Here is a 20,865-nt window from a genome sequence, read left to right as displayed (position 1 = left end):
GAGTTCTGGTTCTGTCTACAATAGGTTAATTAATGTTCAGTTTGTATTCAGACTGAGTACTGGTTCTATCTACTGTAGGTTAATTAATGTCCAGTTTGTATTCAGACTGAGTCCTGGTTCTGTCTACTGTAGGTTAATTAATGTTCAGTTTGTATTCAGACTGAGTTCTGGTTCTGTCTACAGTAGGTTAATTAATGTCCAGTTTGTATTCAGACTGAGTCCTGGTTCTGTCTACAGTAGGTTAATTAATGTCTGTTCAGTTTGTATTCAGAGTCCTGGTTCTGTCTACTGTAGGTTAATTAATGTCCAGTTTGTATTCAGACTGAGTCCTGGTTCTGTCTACTGTAGGTTAATTAATGTCTGTTCAGTTTGTATTCAGAGTCCTGGTTCTGTCTACAGTAGGTTAATTAATGTTCAGTTTGTATTCAGACTGAGTTCTGGTTCTGTCTACAGTAGGTTAATTAATGTCTGTTCAGTTTGTATTCAGAGTCCTGGTTCTGTCTACAGTAGGTTAATTAATGTCTGTTCAGTTTGTATTCAGACTGAGTCCTGGTTCTGTCTACTGTAGGTTAATTAATGTCTGTTCAGTTTGTATTCAGACTGAGTTCTGGTTCTGTCTACTGTAGGTTAATTAATGTCCAGTTTGTATTCAGACTGAGTCCTGGTTCTGTCTACTGTAGGTTAATTAATGTCCAGTTTGTATTCAGAGTCCTGGTTCTGTCTACAGTAGGTTAATTAATGTCTGTTCAGTTTGTATTCAGAGTCCTGGTTCTGTCTACTGTAGGTTAATTAATGTCCAGTTTGTATTCAGACTGAGTCCTGGTTCTGTCTACTGTAGGTTAATTAATGTCCAGTTTGTATTCAGAGTTCTGGTTCTATCTACTGTAGGTTAATTAATGTTCAGTTTGTATTCAGACTGAGTTCTGGTTCTGTCTACAGTAGGTTAATTAATGTCTGTTCAGTTTGTATTCAGAGTCCTGGTTCTGTCTACAGTAGGTTAATTAATGTCTGTTCAGTTTGTATTCAGACTGAGTTCTAGTTCTGTCTACAGTAGGTTAATTCATGTCCAGTTTGTATTCAGACTGAGTTCTAGTTCTGTCTACAGTAGGTTAATTAATGTTCAGTTTGTATTCAGACTGAGTCCTGGTTCTGTCTACAGTAGGTTAATTAATGTCCAGTTTGTATTCAGACTGAGTTCTGGTTCTGTCTACTGTAGGTTAATTAATGTCTGTCCAGTTTGTATTCAGACAGTCCTGGTTCTGTCTACAGTAGGTTAATTAATGTCTGTTCAGTTTGTATTCAGAGTACTGGTTCTATCTACTGTAGGTTAATTAATGTCCAGTTTGTATTCAGACTGAGTTCTGGTTCTGTCTACAGTAGGTTAATTAATGTCTGTCCAGTTTGTATTCAGACAGTCCTGGTTCTGTCTACTGTAGGTTAATTAATGTCTGTTCAGTTTGTATTCAGACTGAGTTCTGGTTCTGTCTACAGTAGGTTAATTAATGTCCAGTTTGTATTCAGACTGAGTTCTGGTTCTGTCTACAGTAGGTTAATTAATGTCCAGTTTGTATTCAGACTGAGTCCTGGTTCTGTCTACAGTAGGTTAATTAATGTCCAGTTTGTATTCAGACTGAGTCCTGGTTCTGTCTACTGTAGGTTAATTAATGTCCAGTTTGTATTCAGACTGAGTCCTGGTTCTGTCTACAGTAGGTTAATTAATGTCCAGTTTGTATTCAGACAGTCCTGGTTCTGTCTACAGTAGGTTAATTAATGTCCAGTTTGTATTCAGACTGAGTCCTGGTTCTGTCTACAGTAGGTTAATTAATGTCCAGTTTGTATTCAGACTGAGTCCTGGTTCTGTCTACTGTAGGTTAATTAATGTCCAGTTTGTATTCAGACTGAGTCCTGGTTCTGTCTACTGTAGGTTAATTAATGTCTGTTCAGTTTGTATTCAGAGTCCTGGTTCTGTCTACTGTAGGTTAATTAATGTCCAGTTTGTATTCAGACTGAGTCCTGGTTCTGTCTACTGTAGGTTAATTAATGTCCAGTTTGTATTCAGACTGAGTTCTGGTTCTGTCTACAGTAGGTTAATTAATGTCCAGTTTGTATTCAGACAGTCCTGGTTCTGTCTACTGTAGGTTAATTAATGTCCAGTTTGTATTCAGACAGTCCTGGTTCTGTCTACAGTAGGTTAATTAATGTTCAGTTTGTATTCAGAGTCCTGGTTCTGTCTACAGTAGGTTAATTAATGTCCAGTTTGTATTCAGAGTCCTGGTTCTGTCTACTGTAGGTTAATTAATGTCCAGTTTGTATTCAGACTGAGTCCTGGTTCTGTCTACTGTAGGTTAATTAATGTCCAGTTTGTATTCAGACTGAGTCCTGGTTCTGTCTACTGTAGGTTAATTAATGTCAGTTTGTATTCAGACAGTCCTGGTTCTGTCTACAGTAGGTTAATTAATGTCCAGTTTGTATTCAGACAGTCCTGGTTCTGTCTACAGTAGGTTAATTAATGTCCAGTTTGTATTCAGACTGAGTCCTGGTTCTGTCTACAGTAGGTTAATTAATGTCCAGTTTGTATTCAGACTGAGTCCTGGTTCTGTCTACTGTAGGTTAATTAATGTCCAGTTTGTATTCAGACTGAGTCCTGGTTCTGTCTACTGTAGGTTAATTAATGTCTGTTCAGTTTGTATTCAGAGTCCTGGTTCTGTCTACTGTAGGTTAATTAATGTCCAGTTTGTATTCAGACTGAGTCCTGGTTCTGTCTACTGTAGGTTAATTAATGTCCAGTTTGTATTCAGACTGAGTTCTGGTTCTGTCTACTGTAGGTTAATTAATGTCCAGTTTGTATTCAGACAGTCCTGGTTCTGTCTACTGTAGGTTAATTAATGTCCAGTTTGTATTCAGACAGTCCTGGTTCTGTCTACAGTAGGTTAATTAATGTTCAGTTTGTATTCAGAGTCCTGGTTCTGTCTACAGTAGGTTAATTAATGTCCAGTTTGTATTCAGAGTCCTGGTTCTGTCTACTGTAGGTTAATTAATGTCCAGTTTGTATTCAGACAGTCCTGGTTCTGTCTACAGTAGGTTAATTAATGTCCAGTTTGTATTCAGAGTCCTGGTTCTGTCTACTGTAGGTTAATTAATGTCCAGTTTGTATTCAGACTGAGTCCTGGTTCTGTCTACTGTAGGTTAATTAATGTCCAGTTTGTATTCAGACTGAGTCCTGGTTCTGTCTACTGTAGGTTAATTAATGTCCAGTTTGTATTCAGACTGAGTCCTGGTTCTGTCTACAGTAGGTTAATTAATGTCCAGTTTGTATTCAGACTGAGTCCTGGTTCTGTCTACTGTAGGTTAATTAATGTCCAGTTTGTATTCAGACTGAGTCCTGGTTCTGTCTACTGTAGGTTAATTAATGTTCAGTTTGTATTCAGACTGAGTCCTGGTTCTGTCTACTGTAGGTTAATTAATGTCCAGTTTGTATTCAGAGTCCTGGTTCTGTCTACTGTAGGTTAATTAATGTCCAGTTTGTATTCAGAGTTCTGGTTCTGTCTACTGTAGGTTAATTAATGTCCAGTTTGTATTCAGACAGTCCTGGTTCTGTCTACTGTAGGTTAATTAATGTCCAGTTTGTATTCAGACAGTCCTGGTTCTGTCTACTGTAGGTTAATTAATGTCCAGTTTGTATTCAGAGTTCTGGTTCTGTCTACTGTAGGTTAATTAATGTCCAGTTTGTATTCAGACTGAGTTCTAGTTCTGTCTACTGTAGGTTAATTAATGTCCAGTTTGTATTCAGAGTCCTGGTTCTGTCTACTGTAGGTTAATTAATGTCTGTTCAGTTTGTATTCAGAGTCCTGGTTCTGTCTACAGTAGGTTAATTAATGTTCAGTTTGTATTCAGACTGAGTCCTGGTTCTGTCTACTGTAGGTTAATTAATGTCCAGTTTGTATTCAGACTGAGTCCTGGTTCTGTCTACTGTAGGTTAATTAATGTCCAGTTTGTATTCAGACAGTCCTGGTTCTGTCTACTGTAGGTTAATTAATGTCCAGTTTGTATTCAGACAGTACTGGTTCTGTCTACTGTAGGTTAATTAATGTCCAGTTTGTATTCAGAGTCCTGGTTCTGTCTACTGTAGGTTAATTAATGTCTGCTCTCCAGTTGTACCACTGTATGTGGTGTGTTGGATTAATGATCTGCAGGGTTTATTGAGGAAAATGTCTATAAAACAGGAGAGGAGAAGGAGAGCGTGTGAAAAGATAATGAGGGAGGAGAGGTTAGAGGTCAACACCATCAGTGTTGTTGTAGTACCTCATACAGGGATCTATAATTAATGGAGTTTGGAGGAGAGTCCTGGTTTAACACAGGGATCTATAATATAATGAGGGAGGAGAGGTTAGAGGTGAATTAACAGGGATCTGTAATATAATTCTGGGTCTAAGAGGTTAACACAGTCAGTGTTGTTGAGTACCTCATACAGGGATCTATAATATAATGAGGGAGGAGAGGTTAGAGGTTAACACAGTCAGTGTTGTTGTAGTACTGGTTCTCATACAGGGATCTATAATATAATGAGGGAGGAGAGGTTAGTAGGTTAATTAATTCAGTGTTGTTCAGTAGTACCTCATAGGGATCTATAATATAATGAGGGAGGAGAGGTTAGAGGTTAACATGGGGATCTGTAATATAATGAGGGAGGAGAGGTTAACACAGTCAGTGTTGTTGTAGTACCTCATACAGGGATCTATAATATAATGAGGGAGGAGAGGTTAGAGGTGAACACAGGGATCTATAATATATAATGAGGGAGGAGAGGTTAGAGGTTAACACATTCAGTGTTGTTGTAGTACCTCATACAGGGATCTATAATATAATGAGGGAGGAGAGGTTAGAGGTGAACACAGGGATCTGTAATATAATGAGGGAGGAGAGGTTAACACAGTCAGTGTTGTTGTAGTACCTCATACAGGGATCTATAATATAATGAGGGAGGAGAGGTTAGAGGTCAACACATTCAGTGTTGTTGTAGTACCTCATACAGGGATCTATAATATAATGAGGGAGGAGAGGTTAGAGGTTAGGGATCTATAATATAATGAGGGAGGAGGGGTTAGAGGTTAACACAGGGATCTATAATATAATGAGGGAGGAGAGGTTAGTCCAGTTTGTGAACACAGGGATCTGTAATATAATGAGGGAGGAGAGGTTAGAGGTGAACACAGGGATCTATAATATAATGAGGGAGGAGGGGTTAGAGGTGAACACAGGGATCTGTAATATAATGAGGGAGGAGAGGTTAGAGGTGAACACCGTCAGTTGTTGTTCCTCATACACAGGGATCTATAATATAATGAGGGAGGAGAGGTTAGAGGTAAACACCGTCAGTGTTGTTCCTCATACAGGGATCTATAATATAATGAGGGAGGAGGGGTTAGAGGTGAACACAGGGATCTATAATATAATGAGGGAGGAGAGGTTAAGGTGAACACAGGGATCTATAATATAATGAGGAGGAGAGGTTAGAGGTGAACACAGGGATCTATAATATAATGAGGGAGGAGGGGTTAGAGGTGAACACAGGGATCTATAATATAATGAGGGAGGAGAGGTTAGAGGTGAACACCGTCAGTGTTGTTCCTCATACAGGGATCTATAATATAATGAGGGAGGAGGTTAGAGGTGAACACAGGGATCTATAATATAATGAGGGAGGAGAGGTTAGAGGTGAACACCGTCAGTGTTGTTCCTCATACAGGGATCTATAATATAATGAGGAGGAGAGGTTAGAGGTGAACACAGGGATCTGTAATATAATGAGGGAGGAGAGGTTAGAGGTGAACACAGGGATCTATAATATAATGAGGGAGGAGGGGTTAGAGGTGAACACCGTCAGTGTTGTTCCTCATACAGGGATCTATAATATAATGAGGGAGGAGAGGTTAGAGGTGAACACCGTCAGTGTGTTGTTCCTCATACAGGGATCTATAATATAATGAGGGAGGAGGGGTTAGAGGTGAACACCGTCAGTGTTGTTCCTCATACAGGGATCTATAATATAATGAGGGAGGAGAGGTTAGAGGTGAACACAGGGATCTGTAATATAATGAGGGAGGAGAGGTTAGAGGTGAACACAGGGATCTATAATATAATGAGGGAGGAGAGGTTAGAGGTGAACAAGTATTGTTCCTCACAGGGATCTATAATATAATGAGGGAGGAGAGGTTAGAGGTGAACACCGTCAGTGTTGTTCCTCATACAGGGATCTATAATATAATGAGGGAGGAGGGGTTAGAGGTGAACACAGGGATCTATAATATAATGAGGGAGGAGAGGTTAGAGGTGAACACCGTCAGTGTTGTTCCTCATACAGGGATCTATAATATAATGAGGGAGGAGGGGTTAGAGGTGAACACCGTCAGTGTTGTTCCTCATACAGGGATCTATAATATAATGAGGGAGGAGAGGTTAGAGGTGAACACCGTCAGTGTTGTTCCTCATACAGGGATCTATAATATAATGAGGGAGGAGGGGTTAGAGGTGAACACAGGGATCTATAATATAATGAGGGAGGAGAGGTTAGAGGTGAACACCGTCAGTGTTGTTCCTCATACAGGGATCTATAATATAATGAGGGAGGAGGGGTTAGAGGTGAACACCGTCAGTGTTGTTCCTCATACAGGGATCTATAATATAATGAGGGAGGAGAGGTTAGAGGTAAACACCGTCAGTGTTGTTCCTCATACAGGGATCTATAATATAATGAGGGAGGAGGGGTTAGAGGTGAACACATGGATCTATAATATAACGAGGGAGGAGAGGTTAGAGGTAAACACCGTCAGTGTTGTTCCTCATACAGGGATCTATAATATAATGAGGGAGGAGAGGTTAGAGGTGAACACCGTCAGTGTTGTTCCTCATACAGGGATCTATAATATAATGAGGGAGGAGAGGTTAGAGGTGAACACCGTCAGTGTTGTTCCTCATACAGGGATCTATAATATAATGAGGGAGGAGGGGTTAGAGGTGAACACAGGGATCTATAATATAATGAGGGAGGAGGGGTTAGAGGTGAACACCGTCAGTGTTGTTCCTCATACAGGGATCTATAATATAATGAGGGAGGAGGGGTTAGAGGTGAACACAGGGATCTGTAATATAATGAGGGAGGAGAGGTTAGAGGTGAACACAGGGATCTATAATATAATGAGGGAGGAGGGGTTAGAGGTGAACACAGGGATCTATAATATAATGAGGGAGGAGAGGTTAGAGGTGAACACCGTCAGTGTTGTTCCTCATACAGGGATCTATAATATAATGAGGGAGGAGGGTTAGAGGTGAACACCGTCAGTGTTGTTCCTCATACAGGGATCTATAATACCTCTCCACTGGAAGACATTGGACAGGGAAATGATGCTACAAAACACAGCCTGCCGTACTGTTTCATCAGTATTGAAACTGCATCTCTAAATATCTTAGATACGCGTCGGGTTGATCCTACAGATGTTTCCATCTTCGATACTTTGTCATAATATAATAAAAATAATATATGTCATTTGGCATAAACTTTTTCATGCAAAGCGACAGTTTTACATACATAGGTTTTACTTATGGGTGTTCCCGGGAATCGAACCCACACCCCTGGCGTTGCAAGCACGATGCTCTACCGACTGAGCTACAGAAGACCAGAGTCATGTCTGTGTGATTTCTAATCCTCTTCCTTGTCTTTGTGTCTGTCCAGGAAAAGCTGAAGGACGGCATCAGTACCAAGGACCAAGAGATCAAAGACTACCAATACAGTATGTACCATGGGTAACACACACACACACACACACACACACACACACACACACACACACACACACACACACACACACACACACACACACACACACACACACACACACACACACACACACACACACACACACACACACACACACACACACACACCACTGGTTGTATACTAGCTGGGTGTATACTGGCTGGGTGTATACTGGCTGGGTGTATACTGGCTGGGTGTATACTGGCTGGGTGTATACTGGCTGGGTGTATACTGGCTGGGTGTATACTGGCTGGGTGTATACTGGCTGGGTGTATACTGGCTGGGTGTATACTGGCTGGGTGTATACTGGCTGGGTGTATACTGGCTGGGTGTATACTGGCTGGGTGTATACTGGCTGGGTGTATACTGGCTGGGTGTATACTGGCTGGGTGTATACTGGCTGGGTGTATACTGGCTGGGTGTATACTGGCTGGGTGTATACTGGCTGGGTGTATACTGGCTGGGTGTATACTGGCTGGGTGTATACTGGCTGGGTGTATACTATACACTGGGTGTATACTGGCTGGGTGTATACTGGCTGGGTGTATACTGACTGGGTGTATACTGACTGGGTGTATACTGTCTGGGTGTATACTGGCTGGGTGTATACTGGCTGGGTGTATACTGACTGGGTGTATACTGACTGGCTGGTTTTATACTGGCTGGGTGTATACTGGCTGGGTGTATACTGACTGGGTGTATACTGACTGACTGGGTGTATACTGGCTGGGTGTATACTGGCTGGGTGTATCCTGGCTGGGTGTATCCTGGCTGGGTGTATCCTGGCTGGGTGTATACTGGCTGGGTGTATACTGGCTGGGTGTATACTGACTGGGTGTATACTGACTGGGTGTATACTGTCTGGGTGTATACTGACTGGGTGTATACTGACTGGGTGTATACTGACTGGGTGTATACTGGCTGGGTGTATACTGACTGGCTGGGTGTATACTGGCTGGGTGTATACTGGCTGGGTGTATACTGACTGGCTGGGTGTATACTGGCTGGGTGTATACTGGCTGGGTGTATACTGGCTGGGTGTATCCTGGCTGGGTGTATACTGTCTGGGTGTATACTGGCTGGGTGTATACTGACTGGGTGTATACTGGCTGGGTGTATCCTGGCTGGGTGTATCCTGGCTGGGTGTATCCTGGCTGGGTGTATACTGACTGGGTGTATACTGACTGGCTGGGTGTATACTGTCTGGGTGTATACTGTCTGGGTGTATACTGACTGGGTGTATACTGGCTGGGTGTATACTGGCTGGGTGTATACTGGCTGGGTGTATACTGGCTGGGTGTATACTGACTGGGTGTATACTGGCTGGGTGTATACTGGCTGGGTGTATACTGGCTGGGTGTATACTGACTGGGTGTATACTGACTGGGTGTATACTGACTGGGTGTATACTGGCTGGGTGTATACTGTCTGGGTGTATACTGACTGGGTGTATACTGGCTGGGTGTATACTGACTGGGTGTATACTGGCTGGGTGTATACTGGCTGGGTGTATACTGGCTGGGTGTATACTGACTGGGTGTATACTGGCTGGGTGTATACTGACTGGGTGTATACTGACTGGGTGTATACTGGCTGGGTGTATACTGGCTGGGTGTATCCTGGCTGGGTGTATACTGACTGGGTGTATACTGACTGGGTGTATACTGGCTGGGTGTATACTGGCTGGGTGTATACTGACTGGCTGGGTGTATACTGACTGGCTGGGTGTATACTGCCTGGGTGTATACTGTCTGGGTGTATACTGACTGGGTGTATACTGGCTGGGTGTATACTGACTGGGTGTATACTGGCTGGGTGTATACTGGCTGGGTGTATACTGGCTGGGTGTATACTGGCTGGGTGTATACTGACTGGGTGTATACTGACTGGGTGTATACTGACTGGGTGTATACTGGCTGGGTGTATACTGGCTGGGTGTATACTGGCTGGGTGTATACTGACTGGGTGTATACTGGCTGGGTGTATACTGACTGGGTGTATACTGGCTGGGTGTATACTGACTGGGTGTATACTGGCTGGGTGTATACTGGCTGGGTGTATACTGACTGGGTGTATACTGGCTGGCTGGGTGTATACTGGCTGGGTGTATACTGACTGGGTGTATACTGACTGGGTGTATACTGGCTGGGTGTATACTGGCTGGGTGTATACTGACTGGGTGTATACTGACTGGCTGGGTGTATACTGGCTGGGTGTATACTGACTGGGTGTATACTGACTGGCTGGGTGTATACTGGCTGGGTGTATACTGACTGGCTGGGTGTATACTGGCTGGGTGTATACTGACTGGGTGTATACTGACTGGCTGGGTGTATACTGACTGGGTGTATACTGACTGGCTGGGTGTATACTGGCTGGGTGTATACTGACTGGGTGTATACTGGCTGGGTGTATACTGACTGGGTGTATACTGGCTGGGTGTATACTGGCTGGGTGTATACTGACTGGGTGTATACTGGCTGGGTGTATACTGACTGGGATGTCATAGGATGTTCTCCTCTCTTCCTCTTTCTCTCTCCTCCCCATCTAGTTTTCAAACCCATCTTTGCCTCTGCTAAAATGGTAATCAACCCGAGTGCTGAGATTGAGCTGAAGTCTCCCAAAGCCAGCCTGCATCTGGAGGTTCAGAATGTAGCAGTAGAGATGACCAGACCACAGGTACACACACACACACACACACACACACACACACACACACACACACACACACACACACACACACACACACACACACACACACACACACACACACACACACACACACACACACACACACACACACACACACACACACACACACACACACACACACACACACAGAGACATGCCGACTTACACACATAGCTGATCAAACACTTCCAGCGGTGATTCTGCTGACGTGAAGAATAGTTTACTTCCTGTAGTTGATAATGTTTTGTCCTACTAAAACCTGACAGTGTCTCTGTATCAGAAACCTAGTTGAATGGACTGACTGAAAGTGTCTCTGTATCAGAGCATCTATGTGCTTGTTTTGTCCTACTAAAACCTAGTTGAATTGACTGACTGAAAGTGTCTCTGTATCAGAGCATCTATGTGCTTGTTTTGTCCGACTAAAACCTAGTTGAATGGACTGACAGTGTCTCTGTATCAGAGCATCTATGTGGAATAGAAAGAAACTGAAGACCTTGTACAGCGCTGTGTACTACTCCCTTCACAAAACAGAGCAAACTGGCTCTAACCAGAATAGAAAGACTGGGATGCCCCGGTGCACAACTGAGCAAGAGGACAAGTACATTAGAGTGTCACGTTTGAGAAACAGACGCCTCACAAGTTCTCAATTGGCAGCTTCATTAAATACCGGTCTCAACATCAACCAACTCAAAACACTCTGGTCTCAACATCAACAGTGAAGAGGCGACTCTGGGATGCTGACCTTCTAGGCAGAGTTGCAAAGAAAAATCCATATCTCAGACTGGCCAATAAAAATAAAATATTAGGTTGGGCAAAAGAACACAGACACTGGACAGAGGAACTCTGCCTAGAAGGCCAGCATCCCGGAGTCGCCTCTTCACTGTTGATGTTGAGACTGGACAGAGGAACTCTTGAGACTGGACAGAGGAACTCTGCCTAGAAGACCAGCATCCCGGTTGAGACTGGACAGAGGAACTCTGCCTAGAAGACCAGCATCCCGGTTGAGACTGGACAGAGGAACTCTGCCTAGAAGGCCAGCATCCCGGAGTCGCCTCTTCACTGTTGACATTGAGACTGGTGTTTTGAGGGTACTATTTAATGAAGCTGTCAGTTGAGGACTTGTGAGGCGTCTGTTTAGAGTCTAGAGACTGATATCATGTTGTCTCTTCCTGTTCAGTACCTAACCATGGTGGACCTGCTAGAGTCTATAGACTGATATCATGTTGTCTCTTCCTGTTCAGTACCTAACCATGGTGGACCTGCTAGAGTCTATAGACTATCATGTTGTCTCTTCCTGTTCAGTACCTAACCATGGTGGACCTGCTAGAGTCTATAGACTGTATGGTGAAGAATGGACCCTACAGGAAGTTCAGACCTGATGTACCTGTACACACAAATGCCAAGCACTGGTAAGTGAACCAGTCAGTCAGTCAACCAGCCAGTCAGTCAACCAGTCAGTCAGCCAGCCAGTCAACCAGTCAACCAGCCAGCCAGTCAACCAGCCAGTCAGTCAACCAACCAGCCCGTCAACCAACCAGTCAACCAACCAACCATCCAGTCAGCCAGCCAGTCAACCAGCCAGGCAGCCAACCAGCCAGTCAGCCAGCCAGCCAGTCAACCAGTCAGCCATCCAACCAGCCAGTCAGCCAGTCAGCCAACCAACCAGTCACCACTCCATACATTCTAATGAGCAGTACTAGTCAGTCAGCCAACCAGTCAGCCAACCAGTCAGCCAACCAGTCAGCCAACCAGTCAGTCAGTCAACCAACCAGTCAGCCAGCCAACCAGTCAGCCAACCAGTCAGCCAACCAGCCAGTCAGTCAGCCAGTCAGTCAGCCAACCAGTCAGTCAGCCAACCAGTCAGTCAGTCAGCCAGCCAACCAGTCAGCCAGTCAACCAACCAGTCAGCCAGTCAACCAACCAGCCAGTAGGTCAGCCAACCAGTCAGCCAGCCAGCCAGTCAGTCAGTCAGCCAACCAGTCAGTCAGCCAACCAGTCAGTCAGCCAACCAGCCAACCAGCCAACCAGCCAGTCAGTCAGCCAACCAGCCAGCAAGTCAGCCAACCAGTCAGACAGCCAGTCAGTCAGTCAGACAACCAGCCAGTCACCACTCCATACATTCTAATGAGCAGTACTAGTCAGTCAGCCAACCAGTCAGCCAACCAGTCAGCCAACCAGTCAGCCAACCAGTCAGCCAACCAGTCAGCCAGTCAACCAACCAGTCAGCCAGCCAACCAGTCAGCCAACCAGTCAGCCAACCAGCCAGTCAGTCAGCCAGTCAGTCAGCCAACCAGTCAGTCAGCCAACCAGTCAGTCAGTCAGCCAGCCAACCAGTCAGCCAGTCAACCAACCAGTCAGCCAGTCAACCAACCAGCCAGTAGGTCAGCCAACCAGTCAGCCAGCCAGCCAGTCAGTCAGTCAGCCAACCAGTCAGTCAGCCAACCAGTCAGTCAGCCAACCAGCCAACCAGCCAACCAGCCAGTCAGTCAGCCAACCAGCCAGCAAGTCAGCCAACCAGTCAGACAGCCAGTCAGTCAGCCAGCCAACCAGCCAGTCAGTCAGCCAGCCAGTCAGTCAGTCAGACAACCAGCCAGTCACCACTCCATACATTCTAATGAGCAGTACTAGTCATGATATCTGTTTATCAAAACAATTTGAACTTTTCTGATTTGTTGTTGTTGTTGTTGTCTTCAATCCTAATTGAAGGAAGTATACCAGCAGACGTGTTGTTGGGATAATGTTGTGTTGGGAGTTTCATCATGTTATTCAACTTAGGGTTGAGGTTTCATTAGACGGGAACCATGCCCACTGATCTCCATCTCAGCACCTTAACGGTAGTGTGGCGCTGTTTCCAGGTGGAAGTACAGTATGAACAGCATCCTGGACGTTCACATCAGACGTTTCAACCAGATGTGGTCGTGGTCCAACATCCGGAAGCACCGCCACACTCTGAAGACCTACAGGGCAGCCTACAAGGCCAAACTACTGACACCACAGGGAAAACTCAGAGAGGACCAAGAGAAGCAGATACAGGACCTGGAGAAGAGCCTGGATGTCTTCAACATCACGTTGGCCCGGCAACAAGCACAGATGGAGGTTTGTCTAATATCTGTTGTCGCCGGTAACCAGGAGGCATCTACAGTATACTACTGGGGTTTTACAACCAGGTCAATGGGGGGTTTTGTGGAGGGTTCTCCCCATGGACCTGTGTCTGAACTATCTCTATCTCCCTCCCTCCTCCTATCTCTCTCCCTCCCATCTCCCTCCCATCTCCCTCCCTCCTCCCATCTCCCTCCCATCTCCCTCCCTCCTCCCATCTCCCTCCCATCTCCCTCCCTCCTCCCATCTCCCTCCCATCTCCCTCCCTCTTCCCATCTCCCTCCCTCCTCCTGTCTGTCTCTCTCCTGTCTCTCCCCTTCCCTTCATCCTCCTGTCTCTCCCTCTCTCCCTCCCTCCCTCCTCCTGTCTCTCCCTCCCTCCTCCTGTCTCTCTCTCCCTCCTCCTGTCTCTCTCTCCCTCCTCCTGTCTCTCTCTCCCTCCTCCTGTCTCTCTCTCCCTCCTCCTGTCTCTCTCTCCCTCCTCCTGTCTCTCTCTCCCTCCTCCTGTCTCTCTCTCCCTCCTCCTGTCTCTCTCTCCCTCCTCCTGTCTCTCTCTCCCTCCTCCTGTCTCTCTCTCCCTCCTGTCTCTCTCTCCCTCCTCCTGTCTCTCTCTCCCTCCTCCTGTCTCTCTCTCCCTGCTCCTGTCTCTCTCTCCCTCCTCCTGTCTCTCTCTCCCTCCTCCTGTCTCTCTCTCCTCCCTCCTGTCTGTCTCTCCCTCCTCCGGTCTCTCTCTCCCTCCTCCTGTCTCTCCCTCCCTCCTCCTCTCTCTCCCTCCCTCCTCCTCTCTCCCCCTCCCTCCTCTAGGTGATCCGGTCAGGGCAGAAGGTGGTAGCTAAGAAGGCTGTGGCCGGCCAGAAGCAGGGAGGAGGGTTTTTCAGCAGCTTCTTTGGAAGGAAGGAAGGGAAGAAGAAAGAGCAGGAACAGGAAACCCAGGAGGAAGAGGGTGAGAACTCCTCAGTTACCACACAGACACACACACACAATCAGGAACAGGTAACCAATGAACAGGCCACTCTTGTTAGTCTCAAGATACTAACAAACTAACAACCAGCTAACCCTCAAGAGACTAACGACCAGCTAACCCTCAAGAGACTAACAAACTAACGACCAGCTAACCCTCAAGAGACTAACAAACTAACGACCAGCTAACCCTCGAGACTAACGACCAGCTAACCCTCAAGAGACTAACGACCAGCTAACCCTCAAGAGACTAACGACCAGCTAACCCTCAAGAGACTAACGACCAGCTAACCCTCAAGAGACTAACGACCAGCTAACCCTCAAGAGACTAACAAACTAACGACCAGCTAACCCTCGAGACTAACAAACTAACGACCAGCTAACCCTCGAGACTAACGACCAGCTAACCCTCGAGACTAACGACCAGCTAACCCTCAAGAGACTAACAAACTAACGACCAGCTAACCCTCAAGAGACTAACAAACTAACGACCAGCTAACCCTCAAGAGACTAACAAACTAACGACCAGCTAACCCTCAAGAGACTAACAAACTAACGACCAGCTAACCCTCAAGAGACTAACAAACTAACGACCAGCTAACCCTCAAGAGACTAACAAACTAACGACCAGCTAACCCTCAAGAGACTAACGACCAGCTAACCCTCAAGAGACTAACAAACTAACGACCAGCTAACCCTCGAGACTAACAAACTAACGACCAGCTAACCCTCAAGAGACTAACGACCAGCTAACCCTCAAGAGACTAACAAACTAACAACCAGCTAACCCTCAAGAGACTAACAACCAGCTAACCCTCAAGAGATTAACAAACTAACGACCAGCTAACCCTCGAGACAAACTAACGACCAGCTAACTCCTAACAAACTAATGACCAGCTAACCCTCAAGATACTAACAAACTAATGACCAGCTAACCCTCAAGATACTAACAAACTAATGACCAGCTAACCCTCAAGATACTAACAAACTAATGACCAGCTAACCCTCAAGATACGAACAAACTAACGACCAGCTAACCCTCAAGAGACTAACAAACTAACGACCAGCTAACCCTCGAGACAAATTAACGACCAGCTAACCCTCAAGAGACTAACGACCAGCATTCTCTATCCTCTGTCCTCAATGAGAGACAAGGCTACAGTGCATTGTGTTTTAGACTTGGAGTTCTGATCTCAGAGCAGGTCCACTTTGTCCATATAACCTTATACATTATAACGTAAAAGGTTAAACTGATGTTAGATCAGCCCCTCCTACTCTGAGACACATGATGAATACGACGGTCCCTGATCGTCCTCACGTGGAACCTTGAGAACACCAGGGAACACATTGATTGGTGTTCTGTTTGTTTGGCCATCATTGATTGGTGTTCCTCATGTTTAACCCTCCCCTTTTTCTAGGTACAGGCATTGAAGAGTTGATGTCTGCTGATGAGAAGGCTAAACTCTACACGGCCATCGGATACAGTGGTAGTTCTCACAACCTGGCCTTACCCAAGCAGGTATGTCTCTGTGTCTGTCCTCTGTGTCGGTACTGACAGCTCCCTGAGAAACAAAGCCCGTTTACACCTGTGTCTGTTTCTGTGTCGGTACTGACAGCTCCCTGAGAAACAAAGCCCGTTTACACCTGTGTCTGTTTCTGTGTCGGTACTGACAGCTCCCTGAGAAACAAAGCCCGTTTACACCTGTGTCTGTTTCTGTGTCGGTACTGACAGCTCCCTGAGAAACAAAGCCCGTTTACACCTGTGCCTCTCTCTCTCTGTGTGTGTGTGTTTTTATTCCCCTGTATGCCTCTCTGTGTGTGTGTGTGTGTGTGTGTTTATTCCCCTGTATGCCTCTCTGTGTGTGTGTGTGTGTGTTTATTCCCCTGTATGCCTCTCTGTGTGTGTGTGTGTGTGTGTTTATTCTCCTGTGTGCCTCTCTGTGTGTGTGTGTGTTTATTCCCCTGTATGCCTCGTGTGTGTGTGTGTGTTTATTCTCCTGTGTGCCTCTCTGTGTGTGTGTGTTTATTCTCCTGTGTGCCTCTCTGTGTGTGTGTGTGTTTATTCTCCTGTGTGCCTCTCTGTGTGTGTGTGTGTTTATTCTCCTGTGTGCCTCTCTGTGTGTGTGTTTATTCCCCTGTATGCCTTGTGTGTGTGTGTGTGTTTATTCTCCTGTGTGCCTCTCTGTGTGTGTGTGTGTTTATTCTCCTGTATGCCTCTCTCTGTGTGTGTGTGTGTGTGTTTATTCTCCTGTGTGCCTCTCTGTGTGTGTGTGTGTTTATTCTCCTGTGTGCCTCTCTGTGTGTGTGTGTGTTTATTCTCCTGTATGCCTCTCTGTGTGTGTGTGTGTGTTTATTCTCCTGTGTGCCTCTCTCTCTCTGTGTGTGTGTGTGTTTATTCTCCTGTGTGCCTCTCTGTGCTCTCCAGTACGTGTCAGTGGTGGTGACCTTCAAGCTGTTCCGTACGTCCATCACGGTGAGGGAGGAGCCCAACGTCCCAGAGATCCTGAAGATCCAGATGATCGACCTCAGCACCACCGTGTCCCAGAGACCCGGGGCGCAGGCCATCAAGTGGGTCTTTCTCTTCCTTTCTCTAATCACAACCCAGCACCACCGTCTCCCAGAGACCCGTCCCTAATCACAACCCAGCACCACCGTCTCCCAGAGACCCGTCCCTAATCACAACCCAGCACCACCGTCCCTAATCACAACCCAGCACCACCGTCTCCCAGAGACCCGTCCCTAATCACAACCCAGCACCACCGTCCCTAATCACAACCCAACACCACCGTCTCCCAGAGACCCGTCCCTAATCACAACCCAACACCACCGTCTCCCAGAGACCCGTCCCTAATCACAACCCAGCACCACCGTCTCCCAGAGACCCGTCCCTAATCACAACCCAGCACCACCGTCTCCCAGAGACCCGTCCCTAATCACAACCCAGCACCACCGTGTCCCAGAGACCCGACCCTAATCACAACCCAACACCACCGTCTCCCAGAGACCTGTCCCTAATCACAACCCAGCACCACCGTCTCCCAGAGACCCGACCCTAATCACAACCCAGCACCACCGTCCCTAATCACAACCCAGCACCACCGTCTCCCAGAGACCCGTCCCTAATCACAACCCAGCATCACCGTCTCCCAGAGACCCGTCCCTAATCACAACCCAGCATCACCGTCTCCCAGAGACCCGTCCCTAATCACAACCCAGCACCACCGTCTCCCAGAGACCCGTCCCTAATCACAACCCAGCACCACCGTCCCTAATCACAACCCAGCACCACCGTCTCCCAGAGACCCGTCCCTAATCACAACCCAGCACCACCGTCTCCCAGAGACCCGTCCCTAATCACAACCCAGCACCACCGTCTCCCAGAGACCCGGGGCGCAGGCCATCAAGTAGGTCTCTTTTTCCTCTTCCTTTCCCGAATCGCAACCTGGTTCCTCCTCACAAGCAAAAAGTCAAACAGGAAGTAACAGTGAGGCGGTCCATACGGAAGTGGTCCATTACTACAGGACTGGTTCGCCAGAACAGAGTGGAATATGTTCCCGGGATTCGTCCCATGGCATTGAGGAGTTTACCACCGGCCCCAATTATTAAGTGCACCGGCGATGTCGTCTCCAGTAACCGTTCGTACATATCCCAACCAGAAGCCCTGGATTACAGTCGACATTCGTACTGAACTAAAGGCTAAAGCTGACGACTTTCAAGGAGCGGGTCACTAATCCGGACGCTTATAATAAATCCCGCTATGCCGTCCAATGAACCATCAAACAGGCAAAGCGTCAATACAGGATTAAGATTGAATCCTAATACACTGGCTCTGACGCTCGTCGGATGTGGCAGGGCTGGCTAACGATCACAGAATACAAAGGGAAACCCAGCCGCAAGCTGCCCAGTGACGCGAGCCTTCAAGACGAGCTAAATGCGTTCTCCGCTCACTTCAAGACAAGCAACATTGAACCATGCATGAGAGCACCAGCTGTTCGAAACGACTATGTGATCACGCTCTCCGTAGCCGAAGCGACAAGGCTGCATGGCCAGACGGATTACCATGACGTGTTCTCAGAGCGTTCACCAGATGGCAAGTTTCTTCACTGACATTTTCAACCTCTCCCCGACCCAGTCTGTAATACCTACATGTTTCAAGCAAACCACCATAGTCCCTGTGCCCGAGAATGCCATGGTAACCTGCCATGGTAACCTATGTAAATTACTTCCGCCCAGTAGCACTCGCGTCTGTTACCATGAAATGCTTTGAAAGGCTGGTCATGGCTCACATCAACACAATCATCCCAGACACCCTAGACCCAGTCCAATTCGCATACCGCCCCAACAGATCCACAGATGATGCAATCTCTATTGCACTCCACACTGCCCTTTCCCACCTGGACAAAAGGACCACCTCTTTGTGAGAACGCTGTTCATTGACTACAGCTCAGCGTTCAACATCCTAGTGCCCTCAAAGCTCATCACTAAGCTAAGGAACCTGGGTTTAAAACACCTCCCTCTAACTAGATCCTGGACTTCCTAACAGGCAGCCTCGAGGTGGTGAGGGTAGGCAACGACACATCCGCCATGCTGACCTTCAACACGGGGCCCCTCAGGGGTGTGTGCTTAGTCCCCTCCTGTATTCCCTGTTCACCCACAACTGCGTGGCCAAACACGACTCAAACGTCATTATTAAGTTTGCCGACGACACGGCGGTGGTAGGCCTGATCAGACAGCCTATAGGTAGGAGGTCAGAGACCTGGTCGTGTGGTGCCAGGACAACAACCTCTCCCTCAACGTCAGTAAGACAAAGGAGATGATTGTGGACTACAGGTAAAGGAGGACCGAGCATGCCCCCATTCTCATCGACAGGGCTGTGGTGTAGCAGGTTGAGAGCTTCAAGTTCCTTGGTGTCCACATCACCAACAAACTAACATGGTCCTAACACACCCAAGACAGTCATGAAGAGGACATGACAAAAACCTATTCCCCCTCAGGAGACTGAAAAGATTTGGCATGGGTCCTCAGATCCTCAAAACGTTCTACAGCTGCACCATCGAGAGCATCCTAACTGGCTGGGTCCTCAGATCCTCAAAACGTTCTACAGCTGCACCATCGAGAGCATCCTAACTGGCTGGGTCCTCAGATCCTCAAAACGTTCTACAGCTGCACCATCGAGGATGGCTGCATCACCGCCTGGTTTGGAAACTGTTCAGCGGAGTTCAGACAGTCACAAAAGGTTTTATTGGAAAGAGAAAACATTAAGGAACATTTAATACAACTGTTGATTAACTATTGATCTCTCTCCTCCTCCTCTCCTATCTTCTCCCCCCCTTTCCTCTCCCATCTCCCCTCTTTATCCTCTCTCCTCTCTATCCTCTCCCCTCTCCCCTCTCTATCCTCTCCCCTCTCCTCTCTTCTGTCTCTACTCTCTCTCCTCTCCCCTCCCTCCCCTCCTCTGTCTCTCCTCTCCCTCCCCTCTCTCTCCTCTCTCCTCTCTCCCCTCTCTATTCTCTCCCCTCTCTCTCTCCCCTCCGTCGCTCCCCTCTTTCTCTCCTTTCTCTCTCTCCTCTGTCTCCCCTCTCTCTCTCCCCTCCGTCTCTCCCCTCTTTCTCTCCCTCTCCTCTGTCTCTCCTCTCCCTCCCCCTCTCTCTCCCCTCCCTCCCCTCTCCTCTGTCTCTCCTCTCCCTCCTCTCTCTCTCTCCTCTCCCCTCCCCCTCTCCTCTGTCTCCCCTCTCCTCTGTCTCTCCTCTCTCTCCCCTCTCTCTCTCCCCTCCGTCTCTCCCCTCTTTCTCTCCTCTCTCCTCTCCCCTCCCCTCTCCTCTGTCTCTCCTCTCCCTCCCCTCTCTCTCTCCCCTCCCTCCCCTCTCCTCCGTCTCTCCTCTCTCTCTCCCCTCCCTCCCCTCTCTCTCTCTCCCCTCCCCTCCCCTCTGTCTCTCCTCTCCCTCTCCTCTCTCTCTCCCCTCCCTCCCCTCTCCTCCGTCTCTCCTCTCCCAGGGTGGAGGCAGCGTTAGAACACTGGTACGTAACAGGGTTGGAACAGCAGGGAGCTGTCCCCTCTCTCATAGCGTCAGTAGGGGACTCCACCTCCTCTCTGCTCTCCATCCTGTTTGAAGTCAACCCAGAGGACAGCGTTGCAGAGCAGCTGCTCAGAGTGCACTCCCAGCCTGTAGAGATCATCTATGACTCGGTGTGTATGGGTCTACACCCCCTCACTCACTGGTCACACTCCTATCTGCTGCTATCATCTCTCCCATCTAGAAGGACCTCCCTCTGTCCCAGAGACTCAGAAATTAAACCTGACTA

General features: G+C 47.3%; 1 protein-coding gene across 1 annotated transcript in view; it reads left to right on the top strand.

The window, feature by feature from the left end:
• Nucleotides 1–20,865, top strand: part of LOC124035385 (vacuolar protein sorting-associated protein 13C-like) — a 245,266-nt gene that overhangs the window by 48,151 nt on the left and 176,250 nt on the right. Inside the window, exons 12-19 of the mRNA XM_046348841.1 lie at nt 7,730–7,787; nt 10,365–10,492; nt 11,807–11,913; nt 13,360–13,600; nt 14,407–14,545; nt 15,981–16,081; nt 16,988–17,130; nt 20,557–20,749. Of these exons, the coding sequence (XP_046204797.1) occupies nt 7,730–7,787; nt 10,365–10,492; nt 11,807–11,913; nt 13,360–13,600; nt 14,407–14,545; nt 15,981–16,081; nt 16,988–17,130; nt 20,557–20,749 (1,110 nt within the window). The remainder of the gene's footprint in view (nt 1–7,729; nt 7,788–10,364; nt 10,493–11,806; nt 11,914–13,359; nt 13,601–14,406; nt 14,546–15,980; nt 16,082–16,987; nt 17,131–20,556; nt 20,750–20,865) is intronic.

Source organism: Oncorhynchus gorbuscha, linkage group LG05 (genome assembly GCF_021184085.1).
Source record: "Oncorhynchus gorbuscha isolate QuinsamMale2020 ecotype Even-year linkage group LG05, OgorEven_v1.0, whole genome shotgun sequence".
NCBI classification, from domain to species: domain Eukaryota; kingdom Metazoa; phylum Chordata; class Actinopteri; order Salmoniformes; family Salmonidae; genus Oncorhynchus; species Oncorhynchus gorbuscha.
This window is presented reverse-complemented; position numbering and strand designations above follow the sequence as displayed.